The 13,524-nt window shown below is 49.6% G+C and overlaps 4 protein-coding genes across 4 annotated transcripts; 3 read left to right on the forward strand and 1 right to left on the reverse strand.

Moving 5' to 3' along the window:
- Window positions 1-1,210: 1,210 nt before the first annotated feature.
- On the forward strand, window positions 1,211-6,828 carry M438DRAFT_249829 (Bromodomain-containing protein; the record flags this gene model as incomplete). Its single annotated transcript, XM_029899632.1, has 2 exons — window positions 1,211-1,573; window positions 6,577-6,828. Coding segments are annotated over 2 exons (615 nt in total), but the record flags the coding sequence as incomplete, so codon positions are not given.
- Window positions 6,829-9,054: 2,226 nt separating this feature from the next.
- M438DRAFT_194175 (uncharacterized protein) lies at window positions 9,055-10,509 on the reverse strand. The gene has a single exon (XM_029899285.1). It carries the CDS (start codon window positions 10,370-10,372, stop codon window positions 9,164-9,166), a length of 1,209 nt encoding a protein of 402 aa, XP_029761555.1. The 5' UTR covers window positions 10,373-10,509; the 3' UTR covers window positions 9,055-9,163.
- A 652-nt stretch (window positions 10,510-11,161) lies between these two features.
- M438DRAFT_344706 (uncharacterized protein) lies at window positions 11,162-12,281 on the forward strand. Its single transcript, XM_029905284.1, has 4 exons — window positions 11,162-11,203; window positions 11,280-11,420; window positions 11,591-11,854; window positions 11,918-12,281. Exons 2-4 carry the CDS (start codon window positions 11,295-11,297, stop codon window positions 11,975-11,977), a joined length of 450 nt encoding a protein of 149 aa, XP_029761556.1. The 5' UTR covers window positions 11,162-11,203; window positions 11,280-11,294; the 3' UTR covers window positions 11,978-12,281.
- Window positions 12,282-12,505: 224 nt separating this feature from the next.
- M438DRAFT_294875 (nascent polypeptide-associated complex, alpha subunit) lies at window positions 12,506-13,521 on the forward strand. The gene is made up of 3 exons (XM_029901860.1): window positions 12,506-12,934; window positions 12,993-13,051; window positions 13,112-13,521. The coding sequence occupies exons 1-3, from the start codon at window positions 12,710-12,712 to the stop codon at window positions 13,422-13,424; spliced, it is 597 nt and encodes a 198-aa protein (XP_029761557.1). The 5' UTR covers window positions 12,506-12,709; the 3' UTR covers window positions 13,425-13,521.
- The last annotated feature ends 3 nt before the right edge of the window (window positions 13,522-13,524 follow it).

A 13,524-nucleotide genomic window follows, 5' to 3' on the forward strand; every position in this document is an offset into this window, starting at 1 on the left:
GAAAGTAAACGCAGAGAAGTTCTGCATCGCACAGGTCGAGCCACGGGCTCCCGACGGTCGATATATTCTCTCCATCCCGCGGAGGCCGACTTCAGGCTACAGGCATACGGAAGCAACGCACGAGGATGTCAAGACTAGTTGTGCCAACGACGTAAGGAGTTCAGAGAGAGCTCACATTACATAGGCGGTGAGACGGGTTGCTGTCCTTTCAGAATCCCTGCGAGCGCTTCGCAGAGGCAGAGTTCCAGCCAAAATCTTGGAAGTCATGCAAGAAGTCTGCAACGTCCTCGACAGTGTTGACGAGCCAGGCACGATTGAGTTCGATCTTGGTGATACTCTTGATTCATTTGCCATTCCTGCATACTTCTACGTTGTTTACATATCAGTTTAGACTCTGAATCATGCAAAAGTATCATCCCTAGGAGTGATTCGAACGCGTGACCCTTTCAATCACTGCAGTAGAGTGGCGTTCTTGCAGATATAACGATGAATTGGTCTAACTACATACTACCATTCTCATGTATGGTTCATCTTTTACCCAGATAGATGAGTACAGGCAGACTGAGCCAAGGAATGATCTTTACCTGTAATTTAAGCTTGCAAAGCAAGGGATTCTGTGGACTTTTGACCCCTTACTTAGTAGTATAGATGACTTGCAGGACATTCTCAGTCGGAAAGTGTTAGCACAATGTTTTATAGGGTCCTGGATATGTCGTTCATATCTGTAGTCACTGTTAGGGGTGTGGTATGATGTTATAACACTGGAAACATGGATTGTACATCCTGTATGATTTTTATAGACATTGCTTATATCTTGAGAATGTGTATACGGTCTCCAATACTCTGTAAGATCTTTAGAACACCATAGCATAGCTATACAGACATGTGTCGGGCAATTGGATCATCGAAAGTGGTACTAGCGTCCTTGAGTGCAACACCGCTAGCGTCTATCAAATTGCCGACGCTTGATTCTTTTTCAGCTGTCGACTTTTTGTTTTTTACTTTGCGCGTTTCGAATTCTCGACAATTGCGCATCGACAGATTTTCCCCGTTCGTATCTATTCTTGTTATCCAGTTGCATAACTCTATTACTAAGCCTAATGTCCTCATTATAGTCCTTCTTAACATCAAAATGTCTGAGCTCGCTTTCTGCAGTCACCTCCTAGCCAAGTACGAGGACTTTTGGCTTAAGTCTAAGGCTCCTTACGTCGGACCCTTCCTTAGGCCCGTAGACGAGGTTAGGGATAACGCCCCCGGCTACTACGCCCGAATCCGCCAGCCTATGGATCTGGCGACTATGCGCACTAAACTCGAGGGAGGCCGGTACAACGCGGCCGCAGACTTTAAGGCAGATTTCGATCTTATGATCAGTAACTGCTACGAGTACAACACGGCCGGACCGGCCTCCCTTACTGATCTTGCCGAGAGGTTCGTTAAGGACTTCGACTGGGAGTGGGAGCAAATGGCAAGATGGAGAAGTAAGGAGCGTAGCCGCTTGCTGAAACTCCAGCAGCCTCCTCCTGCTCCCTCGGCTATTGCTCAGAGCTCCGTGTCCTCGGGCAGCAATGTTTCTGTTGCCGATAGCTCTGCCGCTGAGAGGTATATTTCTCATTCCAACTTCCATGCTCTCACTGGACAATTTACGGGAAGCGAATTCAATCCTGTATTTTGATGTTGACGATACAACTGGTGTTAGATCATCGAGACCCTCGCCCGAGCTGGGCAGCCCTTCGGCCCTGGGCAACGACCTGGTGGTGCCCTCCTCCGTCCTCTCTTCTCCCGCCCGCTCCTCAAAGAGAGCTCGTCAAATTGCAGAGGAGGATTACGAGACTAACGAGTCTCCAAAGAGAGCTCGTGTCGACCAGCCCTCCGAGGACGCAGTTGACGCCGTTGTTGCAGCCCTGCGCCAGATCATGGCACAAGAGATCGAGGCTCTTACCGCAGAGCAGGATGCCTTGATGGAGGCTCAGGTCGGGCCTCATTGGGCTCTTTGGGACAAGGTTTGGGGACCTGATCGCCATGAGATCTTCCTCGAGATGTGGCACGGGTTGGCTTTTGCCAACATCACCGACAACGAGTGGCCAAACTCCCAGGCTGCCATCAGAAGCCTAGTCCTTGCTGCTTGGAATGTCACCTTCGAGACACAAATGCAGTTCGTGTACGAAGAAGAGGCCAACGAGGCACAGAGAGTGGAGGCAGAGAAGGAAGAAGCCAGAGCTGAGATGCTGAGACGCATGAGAAGTTAAGAGAAGTAAGTCCAATCAACCAATGGAACAGATTCAAGATAGTATTGCCATGGATGCACAGTATACTAATGGTATTCTTGACAGGCAAGGCCTCGATCAGCAACCATTCCGCACGACCACTGGCACGAAATGCTCCACGGAGCTGGAAAAGACCTTCCAAAACAACATCAAGGGCATACACGATGACAACGAAGAAGACCACCCAAGGTCATGAGGTTACGATAATGCAAAGGGGGCCAAGACAGAAGTTCAGGCTGTTGCAAATATAGCAGCAAGCAATCAATCAATCATGAGGTTCGACAGATCGATTTTCAAACCCGTGTTCCAGTGATCAGAATGTGTATGTTATTCTCCGGTCCCTCGTAGGTCGCGACCCAGGTTGTCGGTTATCATAGCTGAGGTCTTCCCCGCTCCTGATGTCGCAACACTGCTCAAATTACTCTGATGACCGACAACTACACCGAGCCAGAAGCGAGCTGCGTCTACGAGGAGAGGGTCAAGATTGTAACTCGTCGTTGACCCGGGCAGAAGCCATCACTCCATGCGACCAATCTCTACAAGCCGACTGCAGGTCAAACTATCTATCAAAAGGCAAGATGCTTTTACTGTTTGTGTGCATGTCCGCAGAGAGTGTGCATTCCTTTATGATCTCACTGGACATCTCTCCTGCGTGAAAAATCATCTTGCCTTTTGATGGGTAGTTCTCAAAGACATCTCGGCAAGCTGAGATGTGGGTTTTGTGCCCCGTACCCCTTTCGTCTTCGTTTGCACATTCGACGCGTTATTCGCACTGTGTCTCACTTCGCTTGAGAAGTTCACTGTACGTGTTTGTTTCAAAGCGTCGAGTTCGACTGTAGTCTCACTCGTTGCCCTCTTCAAGCTTGCTCTCATCTTTCGTCTTTCTTCCGCATCCGACGCAGCATTTGCGCCTGTTGTCCTTCGATTCAAAGAGCACTGTAAGTGTTTGCGATCTATTTGTTTGTTTGTCCCTCTTCTCATGAATGTCACCTTACCAGTCGCTACTCCATGAATTATGGCTCCTGCAGCTCCCAAGAAGCAAACAAGATCGCAGACCGCGCCTAAGGTCGCTGTCAACTCACACGAGACGCCCAAAATCGGCCTAAACTACACAAAGACTACCAAAGGCACGGGCGCAAGTACGTCAAAGGATTTGCAGGACGAGGGCACAAATCTGCTCTTAGACGCCGCCCATGAGGATGTTGCCGACGAGGAAGAACCGGCCGCTTTGAGAAAGACCGCCTCAAAAAAGTCCACTCCATACAAGACCGCCCTTCCAGAGAAGATTGTCCCTCAGAAGCTTGCCTCCAAGTCACATGTGGTCAACCAAAGGTATGTTGCGGTAACATGAATCCACCTGAACACATTTTGACACATCCAGTGAGAAGAACAAGGAGGCTCTCAACAACCTTCTCCAGACAATGGTTGAAGAAGAGATGCAGAGGCAGCTTCAAGCCCTGGACACCAGTGAGGACAGCAGTCTTCCCAAGACTGCCACTGTCTTTGCTAAGTATCTCTTTCTTGCACCTGGCCAGGGCGCAACTACCAACGCGATGTGGATGGAGAAGTCAATGGAGAGAATTAGACGCATCCCCATGGAAATTGCTCTGCAAAACGGCATTGCAACTCAGATCCAAGAGGCCATGATCGAGACAATCCAGAGACAAACAGCCCTTACCGCCTACCAGATTGGAAAGGATGCCGTCAATATCATCAAGCATCTGAAGCAGTAGCTGGCAGATCGCAACGGTCTCAGTGCTGCTATCGATTTAGCATGAGCAGCGATCAGCAGGTTCAGCGCCGCGGGAGGTAGAGAAGATTGGCCCTTGGGGAAGCACAAGAAAGCAGTCACCATTATAATGTGCTCCTATCAAGAACGAAATCAAAGAAGTGCTCGCCTTGTATTGTCTGTTGAACTTCTGGTTCTTACTTCTTGTCATTTGTGTTCCCTACTTCGTTCTTACCTCAAGAATAGACTCGTACAATGGCTGCGTATGCCATGTCTCTTCCATTCAGTGGCAGAACAAAAAGCATCCATGTTGAGTTGTCAGATAGGCCTCCGTTCCTTTCATCTTGTTGTATGTGCTTCCTACTCGGTTACTACCTTCAGGATCCACCGGTGCAGTAGCTCCATGTATGATGTCCTCTAAGTTTAGTACCAGAACAAAAGGTGCCCGCCTCGCGTCTTCCGAAGAGCCTTCGATTCTTGCATCTTGTTTTATGTTCCGTCTACTTTGCTTGCGTTGCTGAGACCGACTCATGCAGTAATTCCGTGTGTCGTGTCGTGTCCACACGGCAACATGCTGGAAGTCGCCTATCTCGAATTTTGAGATGAGCTTCTGGCGCTTGCGTCTTACAACCTATACTATCTTCTTCGCTACCATCTCCAACATCCACTGGTGCTGTGGTTCCATAGCTCAGAAAGTCAGGATGGAATAACAGTGCACATCTTGCGCTGTCTAACGAGCTTCTAGTCTTTATGTCTCGTCTTCCTTGCTGCTTTTATTGACTTTTGGCTCTAACCTTCTGTATATACTCAAGCAGTGTTTCCATTTGTCGAGGAGACTTGGTTGAGGAACAAGACAAAAGTCACCTATCTCGCGGTATTCAACGAAGCTTCGTTCTGTGTGTCTTGTCTTCCCGACTACTTGTCCCATATCCTGTGCCTCAATCATCGAAAGCCTTTCGTATGGTGGTTGGGTAAGACCATTTTCTTATTCTGCTCCACAAGCAAGACAAGGAGAGCGCCCATCTCGCTTTAGCCCACCAGTATTCGCTTTCCAACGGCATATCGTCTCCTAAGATGCCTGTATCTCCTCTTCGTCTACAGATTGCGGACTCAATTATGTAGCGCTTTCGAGACCCACGGGCCCTTCTATACTTGATACTAGGAGGGAAGGAAGAATGGGCTTGTCTTCTGTCGTTTGATACCCTTGGTCCTAGAGCCTCGTCTTCCAGGATCTTTGTATTGTCTAACCCGTTCCATGGTTTTACTACCACTCGTGCAGAATTGCGATATATTAAGCTCCCCTTTACTACGCTAACGTGACCAATGGACTGACCCGTCGCTTGTCCTCCGATAATCTGCCAGTACTTATGTTTAGTCTTATACCTTCTATCTTGGTTTGTTCCCATTTCAGGTAGCTTAACGTTGATGCTGCTTTGCCTAACTTAAGAAACATCAAATCTGTAGTGAGGACAGTCTGTCTGTCTATTTAAACACTATGTACTTTGCCAATATCTGAAATCTGAGCATCTGCCTTCTGCTTTGCTTGTGTTATCAGATCGTTCGTTTCTAAGCTTGTGAGCCACCGTGCAGTGACTTCGATTATCGAAGCTAACTCTTCTTGCTTCGCGAGCAAGTCAATCGAGAGCCCTTGTGTTGTGTTCTTACAAACCTCTAGTACATCAATCTCATCTGCATACCCATCTCGAGTCACCCCTACTGCTGAAGCCTGTTCAGAAGGGGGACCTTGTGAGCGTTTTGTAATAAACCATGTGGATGTGGTGGCACTCGCATCTCAACAGCAAAGCTCTGTCTGGATAGATCCATCGAAAGGCACGATGCCGGGAGACTAATGAGACACCTTAGCGAGGAGAGCTACTGTACGTTCTCGATGGACACAGCACATATTCTCAAAAAGATCGTGCATTCTAACAACCTCTTGATAGCCGCCCTTGCTAGAACAAGACATTGATTCGAAGAAATGGGAACTCATGTGTTTGAGTGTTGCTCTCACGAAGAGAAAAATCATACATAGGATATGATATCATGATGACTTTGCCCTTCCTTTGAGACTTACTTTCCGGTTTGCGGTTCAGAGTTGTAGATGACATGAAGCGTGGTTCGTCGCTTCCCGAATTCTTCCCGTCCTTACTTCTTCTGCTGCCGAGTTCTAACTCTACCTTTAGAAACTCCGCCACATCATCGAAGAGCAATCAACTTAACGATACGGAAGCATCAAGATATCAACTAATAACAGTCTGCTTTACGTGCACCTCTTATTCTTCTTTGTCTTTGTGTTAAAGTCATTTACCGTTGTACGTTACATTCACCAGTCTCTCTTGGAACCGGAAGATTCGTGCGTCTTTGCGTTTCCTTGACCGCAAAACATCCAATCTCTTGCGTTAGCACCACTCGACGTGTGCATTTTCTTCTTCGCGCAACAGAAGTTCAATCGCAGCCTCATCTTCTTTCTCGACAGCATCATCACTGTTTCATCATCAAGACGAGAGCAAACTTTTCGCTTTCTCTTCGTCATCAACCATCACCAACGCTTCCAGAATGGCTCCTAAGCAAAAGGCCACTCAGATGAAGGAGGCCGAGTTACTCTTTTGTCAGCATATCCTTCAAGAGTTCATTCGTCCGAAGCACAAGCGTTACGTGCCCTTTTTCAAGGAGCCAGTTGACGCAGCTCGAGTTCCTTCTTACCATACCATCATCAAGAAGCCGATCGACCTTGCGACCATCACCACCAAGCTCGAGAATCAGCAGTACGACTCAGCTGCCACCTTCAAGGCCGACTTCGATCTCATGTTTAACAACAGTGATCATTTCAACGCTGGTTCCCCTCCCAGCCGTGAGCTCCAGGCTGGGGAGACGTTCAGGGAGGCCTTCGATGAGGAATGGATGAAGCAAGGCCCCTGGCTCAGAAAACACCATCCTAGTCTTGTCGAAGATCGCGTGGATGACGAGGAAGATACATCCGATGAGCCACCTGTCAAGAAGCTTCGTCAGAGCTCGCGCCTGACCGGTTCAGATTCATCGCCTGCTGGACAGTCATCTCACACCTCAACTGGCCTCTTCAACAAGCGCAGCGCCTCGAACCTGTCAACTCCAATGTCCACCATGTCCAAGAAGAGCACTACCAAGACCGGAGGCTCCAAAGCAACCCCTTCCAAGCCTGATTCTTCAGAGCAGATCGTCGAAGCTACCAGCTCACCACGTGTCGCGCCTCAGCCCAGGTGAGTGGCTCAAGGTCCCTCAGTGAACAGTGCTAACGTGATTGTAAGCAGCACAAATCCCCGAACCACTCTTCAGAACACTCTGAGAACAATGGTAGTGACTGAAGCAAGAGCCATGCTCGAGGATCCTAGCGTTAGGCACCCTAATGAACAAAACACCCTGGCAAACACCATGTGGCAGGCCATGCAAAATGACTTGAACTTAACCGAGGAGGACGGCAAGGCCAGCATGGAAGCATGGTATGATGAGGCAGTGAAAGAGCTTGCTAAGTTGCCCTTTGCGGAAATCAGTGACAGCATCCGGGCCGAGACCAAGAAGGCTCTGCTTGTTGTCATGGACCGCCACCACAAGTACCTGAGCGACAAGCTTGCTGCACAGCTCGCTGCTCTCAAGGCCAGAATTGAAGGATGAACGAGATAATCAGGGAAGAGATCAAGCGAATGGTCAGAAGAATGACCAAGGAGTTGACCAAGTGGACGACTGAAAGGATGGTCAAGCGAATGCCGAAAGAGATTGCTCAAGGAGATGATGATAATAATGGTCGAGCTCATGACATAGGAGATTGCTCAAACAACTAGCTCTGGCATGATAAGAGACGAGCAACAGTGGCCAACAATACAAATGACTTGCTTTTTGATTTATCGGGTTTGTCTTCAAGTGCTGTCATGTCAACTTTGAGTCCATTCTTTCAACTCGCGAGTGATTTGCTGACATACATGCTTTTGTCTGGTGTGCTCGGTCTTTGCTGTTTCCCCCTTACATCAAGCTCTTTATTCCCAATCTGGCAGCAACAACCCAGCTCGATGTTCTATCCAGGGGGAGCCTGGTGACGTATCGCTTACTCAGGCAACGTTAACGGATCTTAAATTCATTCTGTATGACTGCAGTCACATGTCGATATGGACATCATGCAGCAGATACACTATTGTACAGTGGCCCGCGATCATACAGTCACGCAACATGCAGTTCTGGACCATGTCAAAGAAGAGAATTCCTTTCCGCACACTATGTTTGACTCTCCTTTGATCGTTGAACTCGTATTGTCTCCTCGTTACTAGCTCGTAGTCCACTCCAGATGTCAAGACCACCTCTGATGCCATTCAATGGCCTGATTTCCATATCTGAGATGGCTAGTCAGATCTTCAGTCTTCAGCAACCCCAGCTCGACAATCTTCAAGAAGTGCTTGCTAGATGTGCACACTCTTTGGAAGTAGAAGGAATCAGGGCCGTATGGATTGGGGATAGCATGTGTGATCTGGACATGAGATGGTCTCAAAAGGAGCCACAAATCATATACACGGCTGTATCTTCAAGTTAATAGGTCTGATGACGATGCAGGAGGTAGGAGAGACGGTGTGTTTACCTCTCTGGACAGTGATGATCGCACCCTCAGTTCTTGTGCGTTGCATATAACGGGGTTGACCAGCGCCTGAAAGAGGCTGAGATGAAGCCTGCTTGTGGGACATTGCACTGACCTGACTATCGCTCTTTTGCGCCCACAGACACGATGCCAAACAGAGTGATCTAGATAGTCGACATGATGAGCTCAGGTCTGCAAACTGTTTTAGATGGATGCCCCGTCTCCGCATCACGGCACTCGTATACCGATCCTTCGTGCCTACGAACATACAACAGTCCATCTACTCGAGCAGGTGGATGAGCAGACGAACTGCTAAAGACCGTTCGTCGACCGGATGCACCCCACAGTGACCATAGACGTGGTAGTGACCACGAGGAATGCCGTTTCCGCCGACGACATTTCCAGGGCGAGCTTTCCACCACAGAGAATAGCCACGTGGCAGAGAAAGGTTCACAAAGAAAAGAGTCGTTGACCAAACCATAGAGAAGCGGGAATATTTGTTGAGACAGTGGCAGTCCATATGTAAATACTAGAGAGGTCATTGATGTGTACAATGTTGTAGTGGGATACTTTTCAGTTCGCAGCGGCGGCAGCAGGCTCGGCTTCTTCCTCTGGAACGACCAGATCAACGACTGGCACATCTACCCTGACGACTCCATCTTCCTCTCTGCCGCCTACACGTCTGAACTCTTCAAATGCTTCTTCGTCCCAAACACTCGCTCTCATTCTATCACCCGCAAATCTCAACACCTCTTTCAACCATCTGCCCTTCCTATTTCCAGCCTTCTCCACTCTTTCCACCCAATGCCATAGACTTGGGTCTCTGAAATTGATGTCTGGTGCAGAGTCGCCAGAAGCACGAGAAACGATATGAGCGCGCAAGGCAGCAACGAGCATATAAAACACCACGCTGGGGTTGCAACCATGGTCCATGACTGCAATCTTCAACGTGGTAGTATCTGGGACGACGTTGATGGCTGGTGAGCAGAGTAGTGCGACAGCAGTATGTGAGTGGCCAGAAATCGCTGTTGCTAGGCCGGCGGTAGCGGTCTCGCCTCGAGATGAGGATGTCCAGTCGATGGTGCAGCCAGACCAGATCAGGTAGTTGAGGAACTCGAGTTTGGGTGTTGTCCAAGGTTCGTGTAGGAGGGATTGAGGCGGCTGGATCGAAGAAGAGAGGGTGAGATAGGGTAGGTGTGGTTGGTTATGTGGGTGGGAAAAGTTGGGGACAGGCACGACGAGTCGCTGCGCTTCATCCTCATCCTGATTTTCTTCCGCGTCCTCGTCATCGCTCTCATCTGTGTCTGAGTCGGAGGGCGATGAGGCGCAAGATGGCGGCAGGCGTCTTTTGTGTATCTCTTGGATAGCGTCCTTGAAGATGTCCCAAGTCATCCATTTGCACTGGAGCATGCGAGAGACTGCGGCGGCGTCGGCGAACTTGTCGTCGCTTGCATCATCCTTGGACAATGTGTCGACGGCAAAGCGAAGGTATGTATTGCGGTACGACAAGTCGCGGGCGAAGACATACGACGACAAGGGCAGGCTAATGTTGTTGCAATATTGAAAGATCACATGGACTAGCTCGGTAGGAAGCTGCTCAAACTTGGATAATGTTGGATCTCGTTTTGTTTTCTTTTTGCTATTGAAAGAAGAGATGTTATTTACTGCATGAAATCTGACTGACAGACTTTCATGATGAAGAAAGGAAACTATTCTTGATGCGCCAATACTTACTTCTTCAGGGGTTGAGAGCTGGCTTGGTTGAAGCGCGCAGCCTTCCATGGTCTGTCACGAATCTTGAGCGACGCGTCTTGATTATCAGACGTGCGACCACGCTTGCGACGACCACGGATCCTGATGGGAGTGAGGTCCATGTTGGATGGAGTACTCAGCATGAGCCGACCAAAGGTGGGCGGAAAGAAGTAACCGTACTATCAACTCAAAATTAGCAAGTGTTTCAAAAGACAGATGCCTGTGATGAAGAGTGATAATTGTGAATGTTCTCAGTGATCTTGGTGTAAAGCGATCAGCGCCGAAGCTCAATTACTATCTAGTGCTAGAGTTTTTTAATCATTGAACGGGGGGAGGATGTGCTGTGATGAGATGGAAGTGTGTTCCTACCTATTGGAAAGTCGAATACTGAAAGGGAGTGTTGCTGATGCGAAGGCAAGCCTGTTCTGAGCTCAAAGTCAGTGAATGGTTCGAGCAAGTATTTCTTCAAAAAGTAGAGAATGGTGTTGGGTGTCAGAATATGTAAGAATTGAATCTCATAGCGCATGCGCCGTTTAGAGAAACAGGCGTGTAACTCCGGTCGCACACGTCAATCGCAAATTATATCATCTTTCGGAGAGGTGCTGGGAGTGGTGCAGAAAAGGAAGAGAGCGCGGATAGAACGTACCTTCACATGTTGTTGTTGATGAGAGAAGGAAGCAAAGAAAAAAGTCTCAGTCGCGCGCGAGCTTTTAGCAGACAGCAGAAGCCGGGGAAGGAGGTGGTGGATTATGTAAGCGGAGGGTAGCCGCTGCCAAGCCCGACACACACACTTTGTCGAAATCTTCCACATTCATACCGATACGCGAGCAATTCCGACATCAACCCATCCCTCCTTTTACTGTACGTCCGACCCGAAGAGCATTGCAGTCGCTGCCGCACCAACTCCTGGAACTTTTCATCTGACCCTTCTCGCCAGAACGCAACAGTCAAAATGGGTGACGCAGACATCAAGGCCAGCCAGTGGAGACTCGTCGAGGTCGGCCGTGTCGTCCTCTTCAGCTCCGGCATCTACGCTCAGAAGCTCGCCGCTGTTGTTGAGATCATCGACCACAAGCGCGTACGTGAACTCCTCCGACCGACATTCTGAAATCGACCGACATCGAATATACACTTTCGCACAAAACACACTTCCGCACACCACAAACACCGCACCCGCACATGTCGCAAGACGCGCACAGCACGAAAAGACGATCAGCAAGAGCGCAAGGCTGACAGTGTATGAAATAGGTCCTTGTCGAGGGTCCTTCCTCCGACCCCAAGGCTGCCGTCCCCCGCCACTCCGCCTCTCTCTCGGACCTCTCTTTGACTCCCATCGTCATTGAGAAGCTTCCCCGCGCCGCCGGCCACACCGCCCTCAAGGCTCTCTGGGAGAAGGACTCTGTCGACAGCAAGTGGAACAACAGCGCCTGGGCCAAGAACCGCGAGCGCTCCGTCAAGCGCAAGCAGCTTACCGACTTCGAGCGCTTCAAGGTTATGCGCCTGAGAAAGCAGGTGCGTGGATGAACATCTGGAGAGACACAGTCGAACAAGTCCGGCTGACAAGATAACACACAGGCCCGTTTCGAGGTCCGCAAGCAGTTCGCCGCTGCCCGCGCCCAGTCCGCCAAGGCATAGATGGATGACTCGGACAAAACAAAAGGGGACGGATACCTGGGTTCAATGGGAGTAGTGGGCTTTGGCTTTTTGCACAAATGAAAGCGGGGGTTCTTCTTTTCACACTGCTACGTTGCAAACACTCGATGCTGCCTTTACGTGTTTCCAGCAGAAGGTACATGACAGCTTCTGGGAGACTGACGGAAGGCCATAAAAAGTCCTAGCATCGACAAAGCCTATCCAGCTTCTTTTCTCAAATGCTGTGGGAAAACAAGGAAAATGCTTCAAACACCAAAATCTTCAGCAACAACGCTTTTTACGTTCATGAATTGTACATGTCTGACTTGTATCGTGATTTTGACTACCCGAGTGAAAGTGAGTGTAAACAGTGCTGATGTGAATGTTGATTATTGAGCGTCTCCACGCATGTTGGCCAGTGACGCAGCGGATTCCAGTCGAAGCAGCCAAAGTGGACAAAGTGGAAATTCACCGTGCGCGCAGCTTCGGCAATTCGAAGCACACCACGAACCCAACCTCATCCCAAGGCCACATCACCTCTTTAGCATAACAGAATCTTTTATATCGGTATGTACAGGCGAAGCCATGCGCAATTTTTGATGTTCCAATTCTCCAAATTCATCAAGCGACGCGCAATGCCTTTCTCAACTTCGGACAGCGAGGAGCTCTCGTGTCCCGCAGCAGCAACAGTCGACTGACGCGCAAATTCGCCCACAGATCCTATAACCAGCCAAAATGTCGAACCCCCGTGTTGAAGAAATCGTTGACGACAAGCCCGAGCAGCAGGTCGAGGTTGATGACAGCTCCTCCGACTCTGAGGGTGAGGACGGTGGTATCCCCGCCGGCTCTTCCGTCACCGTCCACTCGCGCAACGAGAAGAAGGCCCGCAAGGCCATTGCCAAGCTCGGCTTGAAGAAGATTGAGGGCATCACTCGCGTCACTCTCCGCAGACCTAAGAACGTGAGTGGCACATCTTGGATGTGTGTCAATCGCGATGGAGAAGCTAACATGGGTCCAGATCCTCTTCGTTATCAGCCAGCCCGATGTTTACAAGTCTCCCAACTCCAACACCTACATGTAAGCACTCAACGTCCATATACCTACAACACAAGTATATGCAACTAACGCGCAACGCAGCATCTTCGGTGAGGCCAAGATTGAGGACCTGAACTCGCAAGCCCAGGCTGCCGCTGCCCAGCAGCTCTCCCAGCAGGAGGGTGCCGCTGAGCACACCCACGACCACTCCGACAAGGGCAAGGCCCCCGAGGTTGAGGCCAAGAAGGAGGAGGAAGAGGAGGATGACGGTGAGGAGGTCGACGAGACCGGTCTTGAGGCCAAGGACATTGAGCTTGTCATGGCCCAGGCTTCTGTCAGCAGAAAGAAGGCCGTCAAGGCCCTCAAGGAGAACGACAACGACATTGTCAACTCCATCATGGCCTTGAGCATATAGATGCAGTCGCATGTCTCGAAAAGATATGACTGAAGCTCTGATCAAAACCCACCACTTTATATAAAAAGTTTCTATCAACGATTGAACGTTCTCGTTGTAT

Source organism: Aureobasidium pullulans (assembly GCF_000721785.1).
Source record: "Aureobasidium pullulans EXF-150 unplaced genomic scaffold scaffold_7, whole genome shotgun sequence".
In the NCBI taxonomy this organism is placed as follows: Eukaryota; Fungi; Ascomycota; class Dothideomycetes; order Dothideales; family Saccotheciaceae; genus Aureobasidium; species Aureobasidium pullulans.

Coding starts and splice junctions, on each gene's coding strand:
- M438DRAFT_294875 (XM_029901860.1), top strand. CDS start 12,710: ATGTCGAACCCCCGTGTTGAAGAAATCGTTGACGACAAGCCCGAGCAG. Junction 12,935..12,992: donor CTCTCCGCAGACCTAAGAAC/GTGAGTGGCACA, acceptor ACATGGGTCCAG/ATCCTCTTCGTTATCAGCCA. Junction 13,052..13,111: donor CCCAACTCCAACACCTACAT/GTAAGCACTCAA, acceptor CGCGCAACGCAG/CATCTTCGGTGAGGCCAAGA.
- M438DRAFT_344706 (XM_029905284.1), top strand. CDS start 11,295: ATGGGTGACGCAGACATCAAGGCCAGCCAGTGGAGACTCGTCGAGGTC. Junction 11,421..11,590: donor AGATCATCGACCACAAGCGC/GTACGTGAACTC, acceptor TGTATGAAATAG/GTCCTTGTCGAGGGTCCTTC. Junction 11,855..11,917: donor TTATGCGCCTGAGAAAGCAG/GTGCGTGGATGA, acceptor GATAACACACAG/GCCCGTTTCGAGGTCCGCAA.
- M438DRAFT_194175 (XM_029899285.1), bottom strand. CDS start 10,372: ATGGAAGGCTGCGCGCTTCAACCAAGCCAGCTCTCAACCCCTGAAGAA.